Consider the following 23,005-nt stretch of genomic DNA (forward strand, 5'->3'; position numbering starts at 1 on the left):
ATTCATGTAGTTCCTTAAGAGGATTACGGTCGTTACTTGCAGTTCACATCAACTGTAAAGAACTTCGAACGACCATTGATATCGCGACCCGACGTCCCCATATGGGCCTACTTACAGGTTGTGTACTTACATTGTTCGTTGCCATGTTTTCCCTACTATGTCAGAGCAACTATACATTGACCAAATTATGGCGTTGCTACCCATAGTGCCTAAAGGATAGTGATTCATTCAACAACCTTCATGATAAACAGGAACTTCATTGACGACGAAATTAAATAATTACGATACGAGAAATCCTACCACGGAGCAGGGATACCAGAAGCAGTGGCACCAATCTCCGTCAAGTTCGTCAGTGGATCGAGGGTACCCTTATAATCAGGTAGAAACGTTGCGTTGGTGTAAGGACAGCGAACAGAGGTTGACCCGCGGTATATCGGTGTAAAGCTCGCTGCGCATATCTCAAACGGAGTGAACTCGTCATATGAAATTTCAACAGCATTGACGGGGTTACGTTCACCAGCAGCAATCCTCGTTCGTGCCTATACGTGGTGTGGTGAATAATTGAACAATGAAGACCTTTGTTGAACGCACCTGCGACACAATTTTAGGATCCGGTCTTAGGTCGATGAGCCTCCGTGCGAAACGAGCAGCATCAGCCTGATTATTTGCCTTAGTGAAGACGCCGATAGCGCTGCGAAGTGCTATTTGTAGGTGAGGGGGTTGAAGTTGACAGTGAGTGAAATAGGCGGCCAGTTCCAAGTTCCGTTTCAAGTTATTTGGTTCTTCCTCTACAACCCGTCTCCGCTCTAGCTCGATTGAAACACCAAGAAGGTATTCGCGAGCTTGTGTGACAGTGTCTCTCCACTTTTGAATTTGATAAGTATCAAAGATAGGATAATGGTCTATCGTATAAACCGACTCACTTGTCTAGCCTCATCATCCGACGTAAGAGCGATAAGAAGAAGCGACCTGAGAACAGACCGGAAAATCTCCTGAGCATCGGCAAGCCTAGCTCCAGACACCGCTCGATAGCCCTCCGCCAGCTCAGAGCGGACGGATTGAAGGGAGCGAGCAGCGACGGGAAGGACTTTGCTGGGAGAGGATTCCGAAATATTGCGGCGAATGTGCAGGTGCAATGGATGCAAAGATGCTAATGGAGAGAGATAGGTGTGGGAAGAGCGATAGATAGACAGAAATAGAGGTTTCAGAGGTGCAAAGTTGACAACACCCAGTTGTCGATTCAATAGCTGGGCAATGGTAAGGCAAGGCCGTTACTGTCTGATAAATCGAACGTACCTGCATGGCGGACTCCAGGGAGCCAGCAGCAACATGGTCCGCGGCTAGCGGCGAATTTCTGACCCATAATTCACTCTCGTTTGCCCCAGGAACAGCGCCATCCCCGAAGTCCTCCTGCGGAAGAATTTCTTGATCTTCTTCCGGAACAGCCTCCTCAGCATCGGCTTCGAGACCCCAACCGCCTTCTTCGGGTCCAATATCGTCGTGTAACTCTTCATCTTTTGCCCAGTCGTCAAGGGCAGAGAGTGCGGAGGTGGGGTTGACATCTCCATTACCATGCGGGGATTCAATGGGACCCTCCAAACTACCATTGGCAAGAGCGCGGTCGAAGAAGCTCTCTGCTGTCGATATCACCGGCCAATTCAGGCTCGATGTAGGCGTAACAATTGGGGGCCGCTTGAGAGTTGAAGGACCGTACGTGGGCACGTCGTCAATATCGGAAGCGGTCAATCCTGAGGCTTCCAAGATTTCTTCCGCAAGCTCATCTAAGCCGTTGGTCTTTGCAGTGAGGTAGGCAAGCGGGTCTACATGATGGAATTAGTGGATTACGACGTTGGATGAAGTAACTGTGCTCACACATTGCGACGTCGCGTAGAACTGCGATCCGGCCCTCTAGGTCACCTGTATACAAGGCGTTATGGAATCGAGACATCGGATCCCCGCGCATTTCAGCTATTTTCAGCATCTTTGTGAGTTTATCCGAGCTGCCAGTTGCCAAATATAAGAAGGACAGTTTGTCAAAGTTTTTCGTCCGTTGGTAGGCTTTTTCAACGATCTGAGAAACAGATGTGAGTCTATAAGTGTTCTCGACAGATAAGAGCTTACTTCGTGATTGCCCTGTCTCAAAGCTTGTTGCGCCAGTCGTTCCCAGCATTCCGAGCGGTCAATCGTTTTGGCAGTTTCCATTGCAACCTCCAAGTTCCCGCACTCGAGGGCGAGCTCAAACCGTGTATTTGTGTCTTGGACAAAGTGAAGTGCAATCTGAAAGAGGAGAAACATTGTGATCGCGAGAGGATGAATTTATCGGACACTAACCTCAGGGAAACCTTTCTGTTGCAGATAAGCAATGATGCTTTGACCCATTAAAGTGGAGGTTTTGATGATATACAACACTTCCTCGTAATTGTTCTTTAACAAAGCGAGTTTAAACCGATATTCCGTTGGGTCAAATGTGATAGTGCGGGGACGAGCAGATCGGTCAAGACAGTGAATGGTCTTCCCCTTGACACGGGTGAGGTAAACGGGGTTGTCGAGGGTGCATATAACGCCATGATCGCTAGAGAGACGATGAGCTTCTCAAGATTAACATTTGTGAGTAGAATATACCCTTGAGAAAGACAATATTTGACATGGTTGAGGGTCGAGTAAATGAAGACACCCGAATCATCCCAAGCTCCAGACTTGATTCTGATTGTCTCATGAATCAAGCTATGCTGAGAAAACGTTCGGTTAGCTATTGTTATGGCTGTATACAAAGTGTTAGAGACTGGTCAAACGTGTAAGAAGGCTAGCAACCCACTATGTTTGCTCATCAAGGCAACCAAGCTGGAATCCGAATTCCACACGACATATTTTACCGGTGGGGTGTTGACTTCGGCAATTGTCTTCTGTTGTTGGATGTCATAGAGTACAACGGACGAAGTAGAACTCAGGATTAGGCATGCCGTGCCGCCATAAAATATCTCGTTCGTTTGTGCAGGCGGCTTGATCGTTTTGATCACTGAATTCGAGAGATCCCTGACTTCGATGGTCTACCGGAACTAAGTATCGAGATCCAGATATAAGTTTACCACTTACTTGAGTAGTTTTGTTCAAAACAGCAAATCTGTTCCTTGCAACGAATATCGAACTCTGTCCAGATCCCTTCTTGCCATCCACACTAGAGTCTTTGACTTCACCACCCTGCACTTGACCTGGTCCAGACAAGGAGGTAAGCTCATAAAGCCCGTTGTCGCTCGACGTCGTCACTATAACAGCTTTCTCGGCTGGGTTGTAACTCAACGTCCTAGGAGGGATGTATGGGCTCCCAAGCTTCCGCACGCTCAGGAGGCCTATATCAGACGCCGAGTTGAAGTCGTAGGAGCGAACATATTTGTCACGTATATAGTAGAGGGTGTCCTGGTGTACCGAGAACGCGGGTCGCTCTCTCTCCAGTTTGAAAACTATGAGTCCATTGTCGTGGCCGGCTGCAAATAGGTTGAGGTTGGGATGTGATGCCAGGACCCAAAAACGATCATGTTCTCTTCGGAAAGTCTGGATGGCCGTGCGTTTCGCCAAATCCCATACACGGACAGTTTTATCTTCTCCACAGGAAACGATGAGTTCGTGTTTCGGGTGGAACAAGGCACTGGAAACATTATTGAAATGACCTCGACAAGAATCGACTTCCCAAGCTTTTGTCTCGCTCATCCTCCAAATTTTGATGGTACGGTCATCGGCTGCAGAGATGATCAACGGAAGGGTAGGGTGGAACACAGCGTAATTAACCCCCCGATCGTGCCCTTCTAAAACATATTTCACAGTGGAAAAGGTGTCAAACGTCTCGAATTGACTGCTGCCTGTGTTAGGAGAGCCTTTGCGAAGACCGGAGATGTCCCAAACGCGGACCGTCTGATCCATAGAAGCGGAAACCACTAGATCCTCCTTGGAATGAAAAAAGGCGGACATGACATAGTGCGAGTGTCCCGTTAACACGGCGATACAGTTACGGGAGGTGCTATTCCAGATACGAATTGTTTGATCGTCTGAAGTCGAGATCTAGCAAGGTTTAGCGTGAAGAACAATCGGGAGGAGAAAGGTACTCACAATCCAAGGCATTTCATGATGAAATTGCACGGTTCTAACATAGTCCAAATGTCCATGTAAGGTGAAGAGGCATCGGCGGTTTTGTGGACGTATGTCTGTTAAAATTTGAATTGAGTCCAGTCCAGAAACTAGCTGAAATGATCACGCAGCATACCCCACACTCTGACTTTGTAATCATCTCCACCCGTCGCCAACAATGCTCTGCTCGGATGAAAATGAACACCTCGTACAGGTCCTGCGAAGAGTTGAAACGAGCTCGTGGTGATTAAAACGCGCGACGTACCTTCATGTTCGTCGAAGCGATCGACGAGGACACCCATGCGATAGTTCCATAATTGAACGCTACCATTGTGCAAAGCCGCTGCCAGCAAAGGTTGCGTAGGATGAAATGCAAGGCCTGTTTTGCCGGAGTCAGATGGAGTTGCAGTTCAGCAGATACTGGGGATTGACAAGCCTTTGACACGGTTGCTTTTGGATTCAAACTTTGTGAGCATTACCGACATGCTCGTGGTCGTTGTTGGGCGCTCTGAAAGGGACAAAAAATACGAGCTCTATATGGAGAGAATCGAGTAAGACGTGGACGTCGTGACCGAAATAGTGTGTGACTGAGTGTGACAGGCCAAGTGTCTTCGAAATAAATTCTCTCCGTTCCACGATGTTGACTGAGTGACATTGACTAGTTTGAATCTGGACCTGGATCCAGTCTTGTTACATTAATTGTTGTTCTGGCATCATGAACTGGATACAATTTGCTATCTTCGTCAACAAATGGTGATGTTACAGAACCGACTGCATAAATCTCATTGCTTGAACAGATGCTTGTATCTACTCTTCCACAGACACTACTTATAGTACAGATGCACACTGATCAACTCGGGTGAGCTTTCATAGACTTGGCACGCAACATCCTAAAGAAAGACCCCAAACCGAACCCCTCACAGGCTTCAGACTCGGCAGCCATCTTTGCAATGTCCCGCCTCCGGATTGCAACGCCAGGTGTCGGGGTGTCCTAAACGAAAGTCCTTGAATAAATAACGTGCTTTTGAGAAAAAGGAACTGTCTGACTGACGCAGTTGTTTTCTGACCGGAATGCCCTCAGATCACAAATCCTTGTCGCTTTGCAATCCCCATCACATGGAGTAACAGCTCCTTCCCGACTCAACAGAGCGTTAAAAAGTTGGAAAACAGTATCATTCGTTTGGAAGATTTGCGTGATCTTGTGCCAGAATGCGGGCGTAAGCTCTGAAGAGGGGGAAAGCTTCACTAGGGGTCCGTAGAGATCCCGTGCGTTATAAAGCTCTCGCCACGTCGCTGTCGATTGGAAGGATATTCAGGAAAATTTTAGTTTCATAACGCAAGGAGTACGACAAACGATGAGATTGAAAGGATGGTTCTGACGTGTTCGCTGCCCGAGGATGGTTAACACAGACGTCAACCTCGAGCGAGATAAACGTACCGAAAATCACCTTCACATTCATCAGCCCAAAAGTGTCTGAGTCCACGTCATAGACCTTGAAAGCGGGATTCCCGCCTAGATTGAGAGAAAGAGAAGGCGAGTTGAGCGTAGGAACGTTGGACAGTTGAAGGCGGAGAACTTACTGGTCGGGGTAAGTGCTGGTCCCTAAGCAGACCGTCAGCTCAACTTTCAGGACAGGAAACCATCCGTACGATAGAAGCAAAATTGACAGCATTGTCGGCGGTCTGATCGTTGTAGTCGGAGTAGGCAATCTGGAATTCATCCTATATGGGATAGGGTGGGGGGTACTCAGCGGTCAGAACTCCAGGAGCTTGAGCGCCGCACCTTATGACTGTGTCCAAAGAAATGACCAGCGATAGTGTTCTTGTAACGTTGTAGAATCTGGTCGTAATAATTTGACTGATGGCGGACAAATAAAGGCGTGAGCAGCTTGATTCCGCTCTTAGAATACTACAAACCTGATCCTCCACCAAATCTTCTTTTCCGAGTGGAATATGTCCAATAACCCACACTTTCTCGTCTGCCTGTTCAGCAGCATCAAGTTGCTGTGCTAAAAAGGCCAAGATGCCGTTAGGGTCTGGTCTGTGATGAAGTTCAGTTTCAAGGGATTTGATCTGGGACAAAGACTGACTGAAATTCGTCGCTGTCATACAACCAAAAGCTAGAGCAAATACACATCGGTACATATACCTAGTAGACGGCTGGACGAGGTTCGACGGCCTTACTTTTGCTTGTACCAATACTGTGTGTTTACCGACATGATCCTGTAGCACTCATCCAAGTTCATCATAAGTGACGTTGAACACATGCTGACGTACCTTAAAGGTGTTCCGGGTACAAGCGATGAATAGCTCCCAGACTCATGTTTGACTTGGTTGCTAGCGTCGTTACCGATCCATTGCTGTTGTAGATTACTGAACGGCGAGCACGCCCTGTACGACTGCAAGACTCACCCTCCATCCAGCACTTTGTATGTCAAACACAAAGTGTGAATTATTCGCGGTCATCGATGACGAGCGGGCAAAGGAGTTCACTGGCGTTGTGTCGCTAAATCGAATCACCAATGAGGGGGCCACTTGGACTCGATGATTAGAAAACCCTACTGATTGCCTATTGACTTGTTTGTTAACAATTGCTGGTGGTAGACCAAAAATGATTCACAGACCGATAGCGGGAAACACGGGCGAGCGAACTTTAGCCAATAATTCGGAATTGAAGCTCTTGAGTTCATCTTCGACACCACTGAATCATAACTGAATACAGGTAAGAACAAGAATTGAACAAATGTCTTAACGACTGGTTCCCTAGCCAATTAAAATCTAAATGTCGATCAACTAGCTGCTCTACATTCCACAATACGAAAACTCACGACCATCAACCACGTCTCCGGTAAATATCACGAATTTCGGATTGATTGCATTGACAGCTTCCAGCATAGAGTCGGCCAGGGAGATGGGCGAATCACATCTCATGTTCCCGTTAGGCTGCGCAGGATCGGAAATGGGACTGTCATCAGAGGAAGCCCGACAACAAAGTGGTTTCGTGCAGTTTGCCTCCGATCCAATCTGTATTTGAGTCATGATTTAAAACTAGTCAGGATTCGAAAGGATACAAACTGTGTATCCTCTGTCGATATGGACATCGCTTATGTGCACAACTTGGAAGGGCTGTTTTCTCGTTTGGCTTTTTGAGTTTTTCTCCAGAATAGGGCCGTGATGGGGGGGAGGTAAAGGAATTTGAAAGGGCGTTGAGGTGTTCGTCGAACAAAAACCAAAAAGGGCGTCACAGAGACCCGCGCTGGCTTTCCCAGAAGTAGGATTGATCTGTCGCAAATCATGGGCGATGATGGGTCCACTTCTGATAATTGCGCCAACGCAGACATCTGGGTCCGCGAGCTAGACGAAAGTGAGTTTCACAACACCAAACATACTACCAAACACACTTTTAGGGTTTCGCAAAGCCCAGTGAAGTTCTTGACAAATACTTCGTTACCCTTCACGGCCAGACTCTTCAACTGTACCAAAACATCACGGCAGGAAGAGCAGTCATGCATTTTGGAAATAGCGGTGAGAATGTCATCTGTACGAACGAGCGCAAACGACGCTATGAACGTGACCACTCTGACGGTTGAAAGTCGCATTGCGGGAGATGGGGGTAATAGCTAGGTCGTGAGTGCTCCGATTGAGTTATATCTTGTTCACAGGCTTTTTGGGATGGGAAGATTATTTTATTCCAGGAAAAATGGTGTCTCCCATGCGCGATCCGTCGGCTAAGCTGCCGGTAACTGGTGGTGGGTTGCTTCACGGTGAGTGAGTTTGACGATTCATTTCAGCGATTGCCATGAGTGGGTGTCTTATTGTCACGGTAGAAAAGATTCAATGAATTGACTTTATTCTTGGTCGAAAGTTGGAGTTTGTCCGTGCCAACGTAATTTCTATTGGGTGGAGTGGTACCGACCGCTATAACCCAGCATATCGGTTGCGGACTTGAGTCTAGACCTTTTCATTTGCCGGCTCGTGTGCCGTGGCATCGGGCTGCCGGCACTGCACTAAGCTTTGCTCTTGACAGGGTGTAGTGACGTCATAAGCCGGACCGGCTTGAGGTATCTCCATGTGGGTGCCACGCGAGTAGCTCCTCCTCTTCCTCCCAAGGGTGATGTACTCCGAACTTGTATGTTTTTCTCCCTCTACCAGTTATCTCACTCATGTTTTTGCTCTAAATGTCGACGGCAGACACTTTAAAGGATTCCTCGCCTTCAAACACCATATTGACTCCCTCAAGCGATGATATCGAGGCCGTCATCCAAATGGCTACCTCCACGGACGGTAGAACAGGTCCAATAAAGGATACCAGAACCCAGCTTTTCGTTGGCAACGTCCGTATGCTATTTTTATTCTCCTATCTACCTTCTGATTTCTCTATTGTCCAGCTACCTTACCGAGTGCGGTGGCAAGATCTCAAAGACTTGTTTCGCAAAGCTGGCACTGTTTTACGTGCGGATGTTTCCTTGGGTCCAGATAATCGCTCGCGAGGTTATGGTACTGTCTTGTTAGCTACTGCCGAAGACGCTGGGCGGGCGATTGACATGTTCAATGGGTATTCATGGCAAACAAGAGTCCTCGAAGTCAGACCGGACAGAATGGGCAGCGAGGTCGATCAACAGAATTGTTTCGACCATCTCACTCAGGCCAGTACTGTCACTGGCGCATCAAATCCATTACTCGCGGTATCCCCCTTTCTTGTTGGTCGAGGGGCTGCAGGAGCTAGTAGCGAGCTTGACTACACCAAGCTGTTGGGGCTAGACAATTCACCTCCAAATTCTTCGGGTTCGTCTACAAACACGAGCGGTGGGGGTAGAAATTTATTTGTTGGGAATGTGAGTTTCCTCCAAGGAATATGATTCTCTTTTTCAAATTCGTTACCCCCCCAGTCCCCACTGCTTCTTCTACCTTCTTACTAATGTTCTGCATAGCTTCCGTTCCACTGTCAGTGGCAAGATCTTAAAGACCTCTTCCGGCAAGCCGGAACGATTATCCGAGCTGATGTCGCTTTGGGACAGGATGGCCGTTCCCGCGGGTTCGGAACCGTAGTGTTTGCAACTGAAACAGATGCTGAAAGGGCACTAAGGATGTTCAACGGGTATGTAGTATACTTTTAATGATTACTTCTCTTGTTGACGGTGAATAATACAGATACGAGTACAATGGCCGTCCTCTCAAAGTTCATTACGATAAGTTCTCACAATCCACACATCCGGCTATTCTTCCTATGACCTCTCTTTCACCCAATTTCTCCTCTTTATCAACTTCTCTTTCAACGCCCGCCTCACCAGCTCCACGTCAACAAACTCAGAAGTTTATTCCACCACATCTCTCGCACCTTCTATCGACGTCACATATAGGAAGTTCCCTCCTGCCACCATCTTCACCTCTTCCTTTGCTTCCCAGAGCAGCTTCGCCAAGACACGCGAATTCATACCCCTCATCGCGACCTTTGTCTCCTCATCCTCCCACCCAAAACGTAGGTTTGGATGTCCATCAACAGCACACAAACGTTTCGAATCGCATAATCATGCCAGCGGGTTACACACTGGACTTCGGGCCTTCTTCACAGCCCAGTACTCCATATCAAGAAGGTCTTTCCGCTGGCGCATACTTTCCTGGTGGTATCGACACCACTACTGGTGGCTCAGAATGGCCCCCACGTCCAAGCGCTCTGAGCGGGGAATCTTTAAAAGAAGGAGAGTTGACAGTATCAAGCCTTGCTGAGAGAATTATCGGGAAGGGATTAGGAGGACTATCTTTAGGTGACAGCAGAGACACAAACAGGCCTCACACGAGACCGGCATTCACGAGTTGTTCCGGTACAGGAACTTCGAATGTCAACAGGACTGCATTGGAGTTAAGTGGAATACTCACGAGGAGATCAAGCGTCACCAATAGTGCGATCAGCGCTACTAGTAGCACAGGCTCTGCAGGATCCGGTAGCCTTATTGGGAGTGGAAGGATCAGTCGAACCAATTCCGGTGACAAAAATGATTCTGGAAATGAAAGCCAGAGTGTTTCTGGAAGTGGATCTGGAGCAACCGACTTGAGTAGCGCTCGAACGACTCCGCTAAGCGACCCCGGCCTCGAGGACCCACAGCAGGGGAAGGGGAAGGAAAGGGATCATGAAAAAGAGAAGGAGAAGGAGAAGGAGAAGGAAGTACCTCAGTTGCATCCGCATCATCCAGGGACAATCAGTATACCGCCACCGCCAAAATGGGGTCCTCCTCAACCTCAACCTTCTGTGCATCCTCACTCGCATTCATATTCACATTCACATCCCCACCCAGGTTATGTCTATCCAAACTACCCAATACCTTCACCCTCAGCATACCCTATCCCGCATAATCCAGCCCAGATGACCCCTCACGGCCTCCCTCCCATTACGCCCACCATGCCGCCATTTACGTTCTACAATCCTGGAATGGGTAGCCCGATGCCTAGTCCGGCATTAACGTATCCCATTTCTCCGTATGCCATGACTGGAGGAACACCACTTCATTCCCCTGGAATTACTGGATATCATCCAATCGGGATGATGATGGTCACTCCGACTGCTATCATGCCGCCCCCTCCACCGACATCCGCCCCTCAGATGGAAGAACAAATTGAGCAGGACAGGCCCGGAACGGCAAGGAGGAGCAGGGCAGGAAGTGGTGCGAGCTCACCAGCGGATGAGGTTGATCAGAAGGGTGATACTGATAAAGGCGAGGATAGAACGCGATCGAATGAAGTCGATAGAAGGGAAAAGTTGAAAGAAGACGACAATCCCTACTTCAGCTTTGCTTCAGTCTCATCCTCTCAGCAGCAACAACCGCCTGCCCCTCATCCTCCACCTTCTATGCCCCCCCATTATCATTTACCGATGCATATGGCCTTGTTTTCTCCGATGCATCCGATGACACCGTTCTCACCTGGACTAGCAGTGTCCCCATGGGAACCCAATCCTTACATCAACCCAGCGGTTGGAGCGCCTGTTCATCACCCTCACCCTCCTGCAGGAGGTTATTTCGTAGAGGTGACACCCAGCAGTGTGGGTGTTGAGTTGGGTAGTGGAAGTGGGGCGCACGCGGGTGTCGGAGGATACTTTGATTCAATGTATGATCAAGAAGGCAGGAGCAGCTTGCAAGAAGCAGGCGATAGGCCGGTCAGTGAAGCGGTTTCGACGAAAGAGCCACAGCATCAAAAGCGGGCTGAATCGTACAATCTAAATCTCCCGTCGTTCAATAGCACCGCGTCACAAGAGAAAGCAGAAGACCGATTTGAAATGACGCGTACGCAATCAATGTCGTCTGCTGCTGCTTCAAGACCGCAAATGCAGCGACCAGATTCAGATCCCTGAGATCGTCAGAATGGGCAGGCTGTTTCATCCGCACCCGGAGAACAGGATCAAAAGTCGTGAGCATAAGGCATCAACGTCTCGCTTTGGTGATGGGGATTTTCTGGTTGGGCTGTTTGTTCTCATTCATGGGTTGTGCGAGGGCGCAAAATGTGTTCGCTTTCCGTTTCTCCCCTCTTCTACTTCATGTTTTATTTCTGTTTTCATCACAATCATTCGCGCTTTGTCTATCGCATATCTCGAACTATCTTGATCCATTGGTCTCTCAATTCCTTAAGCTTGTTTAGATATCTATGTATTTAATCTCTAGGTTCATAGCAACGTGACTTCAAATTAAAGTTGATGAACAAGTCGCGGTTTTCGCCACCGTCACGATCTTGAAACTTGACACTAGCCTAGTCCTGTCACAGTCCCGTCACTGACGCGTTGGCAAACTGAGTAGTTAGGGTCCTGTAAAACGGAATCAAATCCTCAGCCAGACAATTTAGGGATTTGCCGAAACCGTATAAGGAAATTTAACCTGCCATATCAAGTAGAGTGAATCGGGAATACAATCTGTGACACGCACGTAAGCTTTTTACCATCACGTTATACGACGACGCGTCGCGCACATGGATCCTCCATCCGCTCTACCGTGAATATCAGTTCTTCCGTGCAGGAATTAGCATATTAACCATCAATAAATCTCAGGCTACCTACTAATGCCAAACCAAAGAGAAGATTTAAAAAAAACCCGTTCAGCAGCCGAACTATAGTGGATGCGCCCGTATCAGCTTCGCAAAATGACCCACCACAGAAAACCAAGCCCTTACCTTCAGCGTCAAGACTGAAAAAGTCTCAAGAAAAAGCTCAAAATTTGTACCGAGTTCCATCTCAATATAGAGTTTTCACCCTTCAGTTCCCTGCCTTGACTTCCGAGTCCTTGCCTTTCCTTCAGCCTACATCGAATGCAAACCATACTCCAGAACTTGGCCACTTCACTCCGTCTACACCTTCCAGCAGTGCTTCTGTTTCTTTTACTCCCCAGACTCCGTGTTCGCATGCAAGCACCTTCCCAGGAATCACCGGTTCTTTCTATATCCCTACTGTTGACTCTGAAATGACTTTAGACTCACCGTTCAAACCTACTACCGAGCTGGAGTTTACTGAGAGTCCCGAAATGAAAACAAGAAAAGCCCGCCGTACCTCAGAAGAGAAGACACGGGATATCCTACGGCTATTGCGACAAGAATACAACATGTCTCTATGGGAACTTCTTCTTAATGTTCTTACCATGTCTTCATTTGATTACCATCTTGCGGGGCTCTATCGAAAGGACTCGGACAACCTTGGACAGCTCCTTGATGCAATCTGGAACTCAGACCCAATCCGGGAGCGTATGTTACCCTGGCTGCAGCCTATTGCGCTAGATATGGTCTCGGAGCGCATTGAAAAGGAATTTGCTGGCATCAAATCAAGGTTTTATTTCTATTCACATATGATTACTCCGGAAATTCTCGAACGGTAATGGGCGAAGTATACCACTCAAGAGTCAACCTAATATCAGAGCTATGGGAGTAGCACCAACACCAAATCAACCCAAAAACTAGTAAACCTCCGTGTAAAGTCTATCAATAACTCTACACACCAGGAAAGATTGCAAGGGTGGACTGCTTGGCAAAGGTTACGCACAAGATCACAGTCTCAGTATCGTATGAAGTTCTTATGAAATCAATGTGTAACTGCAAGTGTAAAAACACCACAGCTACGGGGACTCTAGGGTTTGTAGGGGCTCTGTTTATTGTCCAGTGGACTAAGTGGGACTATGAATTTCGTCTACGGTAAGACTAATTCGAAACGATTGGAGACTATTGCCCTCGACGGACACGAAAACTAAGTCCTCGGCAGACACGAACGCTAAGACCCTCGACGGATCACGAAACAGTAATCAAGACCTCGGCGGCCTACGGACGGATAGTTCTCTAGTTTTGACCTCGACGGTCTCGTATAGTTCAAATCAAATCTTATCGTTTCACTGCTCAAAGACAGGGCAAATCTCTCTATTGGTGTCAAGAGCAGTTACTCACGGGCAACCCACTCAGGACTTTCCTACGCACGGGTAGTACTTTTTTTATCTACGGATACATGAGCTGCTTTTATACTATTTCTACGCTAGCTTTGTAATCCTATCTCTACTTGTTTCATCTCTAAAAATAATGCACCGTAGCTACAAATCCATGTGGAATCTTATCGCTAGGGACTGCTACATGTGCAGAATCTTGTCTACGGAGCTTTTCCGTATTCGAATCATATGTTTTGGACCAATCTGGACCGATCTTCATTTTTGTTTCAGCATGTAGAATGGACCTACATAGGCGTACCATATGGTATTTCCTGCCTATGGACCTTATCCTGCATTTCGATGTTATCAAATCATATGGACTTTGTGTGTCCAAGTAGTTCCAGCATATGGATCCAGAGTTCCGAGTCGCCGCAGCACATGAACAGCGTGGACTCAGAGATCCGTTGTTCATTCCTGCCTGGTTCCTAGGTACTCTATCTGTGATCTGGGATCTGTATCATGTCTTTTTGTCTTTTCCTTAGATCGGGACTCGATCTACGGTCATATCAAATTTCTCCTAGTCTGCGTGGTCCTATGTCCGATTTCTTGTCAACTAAATCCCCCGTAGAAGTAGGTACTCCTAGTATGAAGGTCTTTTGACTTTGTTAAGTTCTGCTACGAACGGTTCTGTGAAGACTACAAGTCTTCTAATAGTACAATCCCTTGATATGCCAGTGCATAGTAGAATGTAGAGAGTAGAACTCGGTGAATTACCGCTTAAGTCCTCTGCTCATAGTGTTCTACAGGTTTCGAACGGTCATACAGTTTTCTGACACGATCTACGGCTCTCTCTAACTGGTCTAGCTGCGCCTACAGCACATTCTACTAGCGGCACTAGCTTTAACTAGCAATTCGGGCTCACTCTAGTTCTTAATACGATAAATATCGCTCCATAGCACTGTTTTAAAGTGCAAAAAGAACCTTGTAGCATAGTCAACTAAGTCGCATTAACGGTACGACTTCCATCAAGATATACATTCCATACTTGGATGTACACCTGCATGGAACTGGGTTATCCGTGCGGCGACAAATTCATCCGGAAAGAGTTCGGAACGTTACAATCAAAATTCCTTGGTATTTTTTCCTTCTTTATCTAAAGGGTCATTTACTAATGGCATGGATACCTCAGGGAATTGACGTTGTTACGACCCAAGTTCTGCATATGCATTCGCCGCACTGCCAGAAATTTCAATTGACTTTCGGTCTATTTGCTCAGGCTGTAGGTGCATTCCATCAAATGATTGAAACTCTCAATCACTGCCATCTCTCGACATCCTATCCTGTCACCCAAAATACAATAACCCACCTTGCAGATTGCTCGGTAGATGATGCACATTTTGTATCCTTTGGGCCCCATATGCTTACATGGGACAACTACAACGCTTCAACTTCTATTCACGTCGAGCAGCGACCTGATGCCCCCAGCAAGGTTCAGTCAGGTACCCTTGTGCTCTGTTATCCACTCCGCTTTGTCAAAAGCCCTTCGTCCATGCTCCTCAAGCCTATTTTAGAACGTCTTCATAACTGGAAGCCTGTTTCTGTTCTCAGCTTCAAGCCATCATTCAATCAATTAGTATCGTTTCAACACCAACTTGCCATTCATATTGTTCGCGCTCTTGTTACCTTTGCCGGATCATTAAAGGACTCGGTATCGCGGATATAATCTACTAGTACCTAAATAAACGCATTTTTAACATTTTTATATATAATATAATCAAAATGGGAACATAATATGAGGATTAGAGCAAGCCCAAGCTGCTAGTCAAAGCACGGGTCTATTTGTGGGTTATCCGAAGTACAGAAAGTACGAAACACCCTATAGATGAGAGTCTTCGACGTTCCGAAACCTGTAGGAACTGATGAAGCAGCCTTTAAAAACCTTCGTTCATTTGGATAGGCCTCGTCTCACTCGCAATTACCTGTAGCAAACATGGGGACACTTGATTTTACTATCAATTTATTGATTTCTTCGATATTGGTTGAAAAGACGGAAACAACTCTTAGAAGTACATCTGGAAGTAACAATCGGACGGATGTAACCATCTAAAATCCACTTCGGACTTAAGGAACGGAAACAATGCCGGTGGCTGTAACTTACAGCTGGAAACAAGAAAAGGGGCGGATGTCGACGATGTCCGGTCAGAAAGGACATTCTACCAGGAAAGAACCATAGGAACGATCCCTGGAATGTAGATCGAGCAGTTTTGGACTATTCCAGATCGGATAGAACAAGAGAGAACAAGGGAGCACATGGGGACTCGCCTTGGAAACAAAAAGGGGTCAGGATGTATCCACATGCAAATGTCAGAGATATCCGACTCGGAACAGGAATAAAGAAAATATGAGGAAAAGGAATAAGGAATATTATATTCTGGACAGTTTGATATCTAATTGACATGTACTATACCTGATTAAGGGTACTTTGGTATCTCTGAAAGGGATTTCTCTATATTTTCGACTTTTTATCATATCTTCGACGTTTGATTATTATTTATTCGAAAAGGCGTATATAAGGAAGGGTGGTAGCAGCAGTATTTCCCCAGTAACCTACGACAGAAGCCTAAGTGCTTTCACTAGGGGACTCTGGCTCATACTTTGCCCCACTTCTTCGAAGTTGGTGTTTGTATTTGGAAAAGATTGGATTTGAACTTTGAATTTGATTTGAATTTGTTGCCACTTTGGTACTTGGAAACTTTGAACTTGTAGAGTCGCTTTGACTCGAATTTGAATTGAATTTGATAGTTCTATTTGAACTTAGAAAGAATTGAACACCTCCTTGAAGTAGTGAACTTCGTAGAAAGCCTTTGTCATTTTGACTTGTGAACACAGAATTTGAATTTGTTTTGAACCATATAAAGCCCCACCCTTGAAGTCATATCTTAGAGTTCTCAGTGAACCTTGCTGAGAGCGTCCATTGATACCGACCTCCACAAATCAACTACGCTAATTGCTAGTGTTGGGTTTGGTTTTGCGCACTTCATGCTTGGAGTGTGCTTTGCTGCACCTAGTAGTAGTTTTTAGTGCAGTTACCGAGTCGTAATTGATGGAGTTGATGACAAAGCGAAGCTGATGTTCTCGAGGTATCTCGCGACCGTTTGTTGTGTAAAACGCGACAGCAATAGTTCTCAAGGCAATGGTGAGGTCGTTGCCAGAAAGCGACGTGATGTAGGCATGTGGAAATGAGGAGCACAACTTGAGGTTATAGCGTTCGATAATTTGAAGTAATAATGTTTTCGGCATCTTGATTACTTCTTCAATATATTCCGTCAGTGTTTGACACGCCGCAGTGGAGGCCATCGTTGCTTAGCGAAGACAGTGGATGTCGAGGATGGTTTGAAAGCCTAGTGATGAATCTGCTTTTGACAAGGCTCAACAAAAATTGAATCATAGACAATTTGAGAGTATAATTGAGATATGAGAACAGATCCACTCACCGGATTTCAGACCTTAGAAGTGATAGCTGCCCGGTGTATCCAGCCGTCGAGGAAGAGGTCAAGGACAAGTCGCGTCAGAAGATGCGTGTCCGCAGATATCTTATCAGTCGTGCTCTATCTTATCAGTTGTGCGTGTCACAGATTGTATTCCCGATTCACTCTACTTGATATGGCAGGTTAAATTTCCTTATACGGTTTCGGCAAATCCCTAAATTGTCTGGCTGAGGATTTGCTTCCGCTTTACAGGTCTGTGTATACTCAGTTGCCAACTCGTCATACACGGACCGGTCACAGGTCTAACACTAGCCCGACCCCGATCATATTGCCTGCTCACTGCTCAAGCGTTCAAGCGCTCACTAGCACTGCTCGCTCTGCCCTTTTCCTGTGGTCTGTCACCCTTGTCTATCATGAACGTTCAAAAACATTCCGAAAACACCCTCGATGGATCCAGTTCCGATAACAGCTCACCTCCCCCTCCGCGGTCCACACTCAAAGAGTCGTCTCAGAGTCAAACGAAGAACCACGGAAAGGCTCCTACGAGCTCTGCTCCTACCCTTCTTAAGTCGCATCTACCAGTGGATACAGACCGGCCCCTCACCGAGGTTATCAGTGAGCCATTCATGCCCTTCGATCATCAAGCAGCCGTGGTGGATCCATTTACGCGAGAAATGGCTAGAGACGCGAACTTTGAACAAGGTACGCCCAAGAACTTGCAGGATCGCGTTGAACTGGACGCATACATACGACTATCCTTTTCTCATTTGGTCTTTTGTTGTTCTCAGAGCTCGGCACGATGTTACTTGATCTCATTCTGGAAACACACGCATGGTCTTCAGCTCGACCGAAGTACGAGAGTCAGATGGCAATACAGAAGTTGGAGCAGAAGGTGACGGATGTCGTTGAGATCGAAAAAGAACAAGGCATGTTTCTACCTTCGTCGAACGGTCCTCCCTCCCTTTCGACATCCCATTCCTCATTTGTTTCCTCCAAATCATCACGTTCGGTGATGTCTCTTCTCATGGGTACGCGTCCGAGACCTTTTTATTTTCACCGGGTGGTTTTCATTCCTTCCTATACATTATGTTCTATAAGACCTCCCCTGACGTGGATGCGTTTCAATAGAGAAAACGCGCAACAACCTGAACGAATTCGTCACTCGCATGAGGACAGCACTGGCCGCATTGACTGGACTCTGAACTAGTTCCCTGGTTGTTACAGAAGCCTACTCATTGGATGCAATTCTTTTGCTTGCTGCGGCTAGTCTGGATGGTTCGCAGGTCTTCACTCGCTCCTCAAATGACAGTACTTAGTTCGCTTCGGACCTGCCTCTTCTTGAAACTCAGCGTAGATTAACCAAACGCCGGAGACCGTGAAATGGATCATCCACGCCTTATCCGTAATCTACGTAGTCTATTCCCAGTACTTGTACTTGCATGTCCGTCTGGCAGATTGTGCAACGTAGCGTATTGCTAGAGTTGTGATTTGTGATTGCGCTTATGTATCGACGCCTTGACGCGAACGGCCTCGCTGCATGAGATCTAGCGAATCGACATGCAGACCTTCAATCAACAAAACGCTCTTCCTCAAAGCACAAGCCAAGGATTCATGCAGCCAATCGTTCCATCAATGCAGTCAGGAAGTCAAGGGCAGCAGATGATTAACCCTATGACGAATGACCCGAATTCTGTTGAGACTTTCAAGCAGAACATTCAAACAATACTGGAATACGTGATGAGAACCCAGAACATCGCTCGTAGTGCACTGAACGGAATGTATGCTTGGGCTGGCCTTTGATCTGTGATACTGGAGCTGAGGATTTCTTATACAGTACCAACGCCTACCACCCGGGTTCGTCGTCAGCGCAAACGCAAGGTACTTATGATATCTTCTCTTCAGTTCGAACTCGCATTCATTCATCTCAGCGGATTTGGCTAATCTTCAGCAAAATCTTCACCTCATATCTGATATGATGCGGCACTCAGGTGTCGGGGCTCTACCCTTACTGGCTGCACCACCATCTCCGGTCGTTGGCCCAACGAACGATGTTTCCATGTCCCAAGAGCCAACACCTCCAGCTGAAGATACTATGGTTGCAGACGCTACCCGTTCGATAGAGGTCTTGTATGATCGCCTTAGGAAGGTCCAAGAAGCGGCAGGAGTTGTAGGCAATTTGCTGGGGTCGTCGCAAAATCAAACGCTGGGACTCATGGGTGGGTCGCAAGGGGGTGGTACTCCAAATGTTCCCCCAGGTCCCGGAGGTGTGAGCTCGGGCTTTCAGGGGCGATTGGTTAGTCGTACTGGGAGTGATGGTAGAGGTGGATCTCAGACCCGATGAGTTTGTTGCAGTGCTCGAGAATTTCGGTGGTAGAAATGTCAGCGTACGATTTCAATCAATTTGTTCGATACTTTATTGCTGATGTTCGGATACATAGATATCCACGCCCGTCGGTGAACGGAGATCGCCAGTGTCCGACACTCAGATTATTTTCGTTCGATCGCCGCAAATCTGGTCGGTGATTTTGACAGGCTGAACAAGCTATCTTCTATAACCGTCGACAACTGTGACTATATTGAGTAACACTTCCTCATACCAGTGCCTTCTCTTTCGTCGCCCCCTTACTAAGGATACAAACACCTCCTTTCTCAATTTACGAGGCGAGGCGTTGCATTAGCATTTAGTCTCGATAGTTCCTCACCACGTGAAACAGGATTGTTTTGTTGAGTCAGTTCAATCTGGTTGTGGCCATATTCTATCGCGGCTTTTGATTCGGGTAGAGTCAGACCCATGCTCTTCTGTCTAACCCTTGTCTGATCCATTGGATTTCTTCCTAATGCACACAGCTTTCGCTCCCTCTGGATCTCGGCATTCCATCGAAAAACACATGTATTTTCGCAATCACAAGTCAAGAGCATCGCAGGACACGTAGAATGCTTCTACCCAGCTGCCTTTCCTTATTATGACTCTTCGTCGAAAAGTCGCGCTGTCAGTATCAAGTCCTTCGGCTGGAACTGGATATCATTTCAACATGTCCATCTTGATCTCGAAGACGACCATGCGATCCTGTCGTTGTGAAACAGACGGACCTCCGGGAGAACTTGATTGAAGAGCAGTGATGATTGTATATAAGAAGCCGAAGCAGCTCTCACCAGCCCAAAACTTCTTCGAGATTTCGACTTTCCAGGGAGTCAATAATCTCTCTTGTAAAATGCGACTGAACTCGCTCTCTCTATTTCTCATTCTTGGCTCCCGTACATACCTTTCAAATGCGTCTTTGATCGACGACATTCTTGACGGCCTGGAAAAAGCTGTAACCTGCGTAGGCTGCCATGCTTTTCTCGTTCCTCTACAAACACTCGCGTTTCTTGGTGACAAGGCATTCGGTGAGACCTTTAGCACGGTCTGTACCACACTCAAGGTTCGAGTTTCGTTCAAGTTATGGTTTGCCTCTTCTCACCTATCTCACTTTCCAGCTGCAAGATCCCGACGTGTGCAAAGGTTCTATAATCGGCGGTCCTGGCATCATTTTGGCACAAGACCTGCGGTCAATTAACGTGTTCGGACAAACTGCAACAAAACTCTGTAATGGAATTCTTGGCGCTTGTCCCTCTCCTCAGATCAACGATTACGCTGTGCCTTTCCCGAAGCCCGCACCTACGACCCCAAGAAACTTTACTTCTAAAGGAAGCCAACCTTTTCAAGTTGTTCATTTCAGCGATGTACATATTGATAGACAGTACACGGTATGCGAATGATGTTGCATGGTGAATGTATTACACCCTGATTTGATTCCTTTAGGTTGGGTCGGAGGCAAATTGTACCAAGCCCATATGTTGCAGGAACTATGCAGATCATACTGGTCCAGTCCAGATTGCAGCCGAACCAAATGGCAACAGGAAATGTGATACACCTGCCTCACTTGCCCAATCCCTTCTTAACACGATAAATGCCGACCACAAGTTCTCGATTTTCACTGGGGACCTTGTCGAAGGTATACTTTTCCGAGTCGTCTGCCATCCACGGACCAGCTGATTAGAATGAACAGCCGCGATTTGGTTGGTCACCGAAGAGTGAGGGGATTTTTCACACGGATCGACAGACTAACGGAAAACAACACTCAGGGAAGTTACGGACGACATTGAAAAATTTAACGATCAGATAGGAAACACGCTTCAGGCTCCTGTATTCCCAACAGTTGGAAATCAGTGCGTGCGTTCCTTTCTCCTATTTAAGATGTTCAATCGACGTCTTCACAAATCTAGTGAGGCGGCCCCAGTCAACTCCTTCCCGAGGAACACAACCAAGGACCATGCACAAGATGCGCAGTTTGTGTTCGATACAACGGGCACTGGCTGGGAGGTAATTTCGACTTTCCAAAAAAAATATCTTAACGCGAACTTCTTACGATTATCCCCACCAGAGGTGGATTGGAGACACTGCTGCTGATCAAGTGAAGCATCAATCGGGAAGCTACTCAAGGGTGGTTCCTGACACGAACCTGATGTAGGAATATATTCATTCTCAGGTCGTGAGCTATTTACTCAGGGGTTTTCAATAGGATTATCTCGATCAACACGGTGTATTGGTATAAGCTCAAGTACGTTGAAACTGCACCTTGATGTATAAGAGCGATTAATGGGACCCCGATAGCTTCTGGTTGTACGACTCTGACAGTCAACAGTAAGGTCGAATCACTCCTACTTATTCCAACACATACTTCACATCCACAAACAGACCGGATCCGAACGGAATCCTGGGATTCTTGGTCTCTCAACTTCAAGCAGCTGAAGATTCAGGTCAACGAGCATGGATTATTGGCCATATGCCTCCTGGAATCCCCGACACTTTCGATGACCAGGTGTGATGATTTCTCTTCATTACGTTTGATGACAACAAAATCTAAACGCAATCGGAAGTCGAATTATTACGACCAGGTCATACAACGATACAAAAACACGATCGCAGGACAGTTCTTTGGACACACCCACGCGGTGAGCCTGTTCCCAAGCCCAGCACATGCGTGTCTCAGTATTTGCGTAGGACGAATTCGAGATCGCTTATTCGGACTATGAGAAGCGTACGAAAGACACCGCGACTGGTGTTGTGTGGATTGGTCCTGCTTTAACGCCTAGGAGTGTGTGGAATTAAAGTTAACTACCAGGCAGCATTAACAATGTTGCTATCATATTAGGTGGCAATCCTGCCTTCAAGGTATACGATGTTGACCCAGACACGTACGAGATTCTGGACGCAAAAGTCTATTCCGGTAGGTCCTCTGTCTACAAAAGTACTTTTGCATATTATAAGCCATTCTCTTCAAAAGCCGACGTAGACGATCCCGAGTTCCAGACTACACGTAAGTCTTCCTCCGTAGTGAAACCGACACCACGAAATATATGTCTTCCACAGCGAACTGGCGCTTGCTCTACAGCGCTAGGACGACCTATGGTCAACTACTGCCGTCGCTTATCGGCGCTGCAGACCCACTGGGTCCATCGTTCTGGCATCAAGTAACAGAGGGCTTTGAAAGGGATGACGAAGCGTTCCGGACCTATCAGCGGTTTAAAACGCGGATAGGTGCAGGGGAATGTGTCGACGACAGCATGGGAGACAACTCGCGTTACCAAGCATGCAAGAAAGTCGCAATATGCAGCTTGCGAGCAGCGCGGAGCCAAGATAATTGCGTTATACCCACGCCAGGTTTGCATCTCAGCCGGAGAGATGCGGAAGTGGTCGCTGGTCCTGCTTCTCGAGATATCGCTGTTTTACCTCGAGAATGTGCTGGATCGGGACTGGGACAGGTGTTACAGCAGTTGACCTTGATGGCCGGTACTGGCAAGGTTAGCGACTAATAATCAGTTAAGCAGCTCGATCTGATCAATCACTCCTAGTTGGACGATTCCAAGAAGTCACTGCTCAGAGACAAGTTGAAACAGGTATTACCTACTGAGGCGAGTGCGAATTAAATGGTTCATGGATAGGTCTGGACCCGGCGTCTTCCTCGAAGTTCC

General features: G+C 47.0%; 6 protein-coding genes across 7 annotated transcripts; 4 read left to right on the forward strand and 2 right to left on the reverse strand.

Annotated features, from left to right (window-relative positions):
- Nucleotides 1-188: 188 nt before the first annotated feature.
- E1B28_006137 (uncharacterized protein) lies at nucleotides 189-4,699 on the reverse strand. Its single transcript, XM_043150760.1, has 14 exons — nucleotides 4,556-4,699; nucleotides 4,385-4,498; nucleotides 4,256-4,336; nucleotides 4,102-4,196; nucleotides 3,094-4,053; nucleotides 2,816-3,047; nucleotides 2,623-2,761; nucleotides 2,332-2,572; nucleotides 2,122-2,277; nucleotides 1,873-2,071; nucleotides 1,297-1,820; nucleotides 924-1,247; nucleotides 592-864; nucleotides 189-539 (listed from the first exon to the last, which is right to left on the reverse strand). The coding sequence occupies exons 1-14, from the start codon at nucleotides 4,602-4,604 to the stop codon at nucleotides 297-299; spliced, it is 3,630 nt and encodes a 1,209-aa protein (XP_043011850.1). The 5' UTR covers nucleotides 4,605-4,699; the 3' UTR covers nucleotides 189-296.
- A 186-nt stretch (nucleotides 4,700-4,885) lies between these two features.
- Nucleotides 4,886-7,718, reverse strand: E1B28_006138 (uncharacterized protein; the record flags this gene model as incomplete). Its single annotated transcript, XM_043150761.1, has 17 exons — nucleotides 4,886-5,110; nucleotides 5,171-5,412; nucleotides 5,474-5,506; nucleotides 5,558-5,632; nucleotides 5,701-5,722; nucleotides 5,770-5,841; nucleotides 5,903-5,977; nucleotides 6,037-6,160; nucleotides 6,210-6,239; nucleotides 6,304-6,342; nucleotides 6,397-6,479; nucleotides 6,532-6,625; nucleotides 6,740-6,820; nucleotides 6,873-6,897; nucleotides 6,948-7,143; nucleotides 7,195-7,473; nucleotides 7,521-7,718. 17 exons carry the CDS (start codon nucleotides 7,716-7,718, stop codon nucleotides 4,970-4,972), a joined length of 1,809 nt encoding a protein of 602 aa, XP_043011851.1. The 3' UTR covers nucleotides 4,886-4,969.
- Nucleotides 7,719-8,251: 533 nt separating this feature from the next.
- Nucleotides 8,252-11,833, forward strand: E1B28_006139 (uncharacterized protein). Its single transcript, XM_043150762.1, has 4 exons — nucleotides 8,252-8,453; nucleotides 8,508-8,954; nucleotides 9,051-9,217; nucleotides 9,271-11,833. The coding sequence occupies exons 1-4, from the start codon at nucleotides 8,298-8,300 to the stop codon at nucleotides 11,462-11,464; spliced, it is 2,964 nt and encodes a 987-aa protein (XP_043011852.1). The 5' UTR covers nucleotides 8,252-8,297; the 3' UTR covers nucleotides 11,465-11,833.
- Nucleotides 11,834-17,270: 5,437 nt separating this feature from the next.
- E1B28_006140 (uncharacterized protein) lies at nucleotides 17,271-18,442 on the forward strand. 2 transcript variants are annotated; one of them, XM_043150763.1, is made up of 3 exons: nucleotides 17,271-17,692; nucleotides 17,779-17,916; nucleotides 18,119-18,442. In XM_043150763.1, exons 1-3 carry the CDS (start codon nucleotides 17,404-17,406, stop codon nucleotides 18,190-18,192), a joined length of 501 nt encoding a protein of 166 aa, XP_043011853.1. In that variant the 5' UTR covers nucleotides 17,271-17,403; the 3' UTR covers nucleotides 18,193-18,442. The 2 variants fall into 2 exon arrangements, with proteins under 2 accessions (XP_043011853.1, XP_043011854.1); XM_043150764.1 differs by having other exon boundaries at nucleotides 17,779-18,442.
- Nucleotides 18,443-18,547: 105 nt separating this feature from the next.
- On the forward strand, nucleotides 18,548-19,331 carry E1B28_006141 (uncharacterized protein; the record flags this gene model as incomplete). Its single annotated transcript, XM_043150765.1, has 3 exons — nucleotides 18,548-18,768; nucleotides 18,825-18,868; nucleotides 18,919-19,331. 3 exons carry the CDS (start codon nucleotides 18,548-18,550, stop codon nucleotides 19,329-19,331), a joined length of 678 nt encoding a protein of 225 aa, XP_043011855.1.
- An 871-nt stretch (nucleotides 19,332-20,202) lies between these two features.
- E1B28_006142 (uncharacterized protein) lies at nucleotides 20,203-22,960 on the forward strand (the record flags this gene model as incomplete). The annotated part of the gene is made up of 16 exons (XM_043150766.1): nucleotides 20,203-20,412; nucleotides 20,468-20,737; nucleotides 20,793-20,985; nucleotides 21,040-21,064; nucleotides 21,116-21,199; nucleotides 21,257-21,353; nucleotides 21,415-21,497; nucleotides 21,553-21,591; nucleotides 21,645-21,674; nucleotides 21,729-21,852; nucleotides 21,911-21,985; nucleotides 22,035-22,128; nucleotides 22,186-22,260; nucleotides 22,318-22,350; nucleotides 22,404-22,834; nucleotides 22,886-22,960. The coding sequence occupies 16 exons, from the start codon at nucleotides 20,203-20,205 to the stop codon at nucleotides 22,958-22,960; spliced, it is 1,938 nt and encodes a 645-aa protein (XP_043011856.1).
- Nucleotides 22,961-23,005: the final 45 nt, after the last annotated feature.

Source organism: Marasmius oreades, chromosome 3, assembly GCF_018924745.1.
Source record: "Marasmius oreades isolate 03SP1 chromosome 3, whole genome shotgun sequence".
In the NCBI taxonomy this organism is placed as follows: domain Eukaryota; kingdom Fungi; phylum Basidiomycota; class Agaricomycetes; order Agaricales; family Marasmiaceae; genus Marasmius; species Marasmius oreades.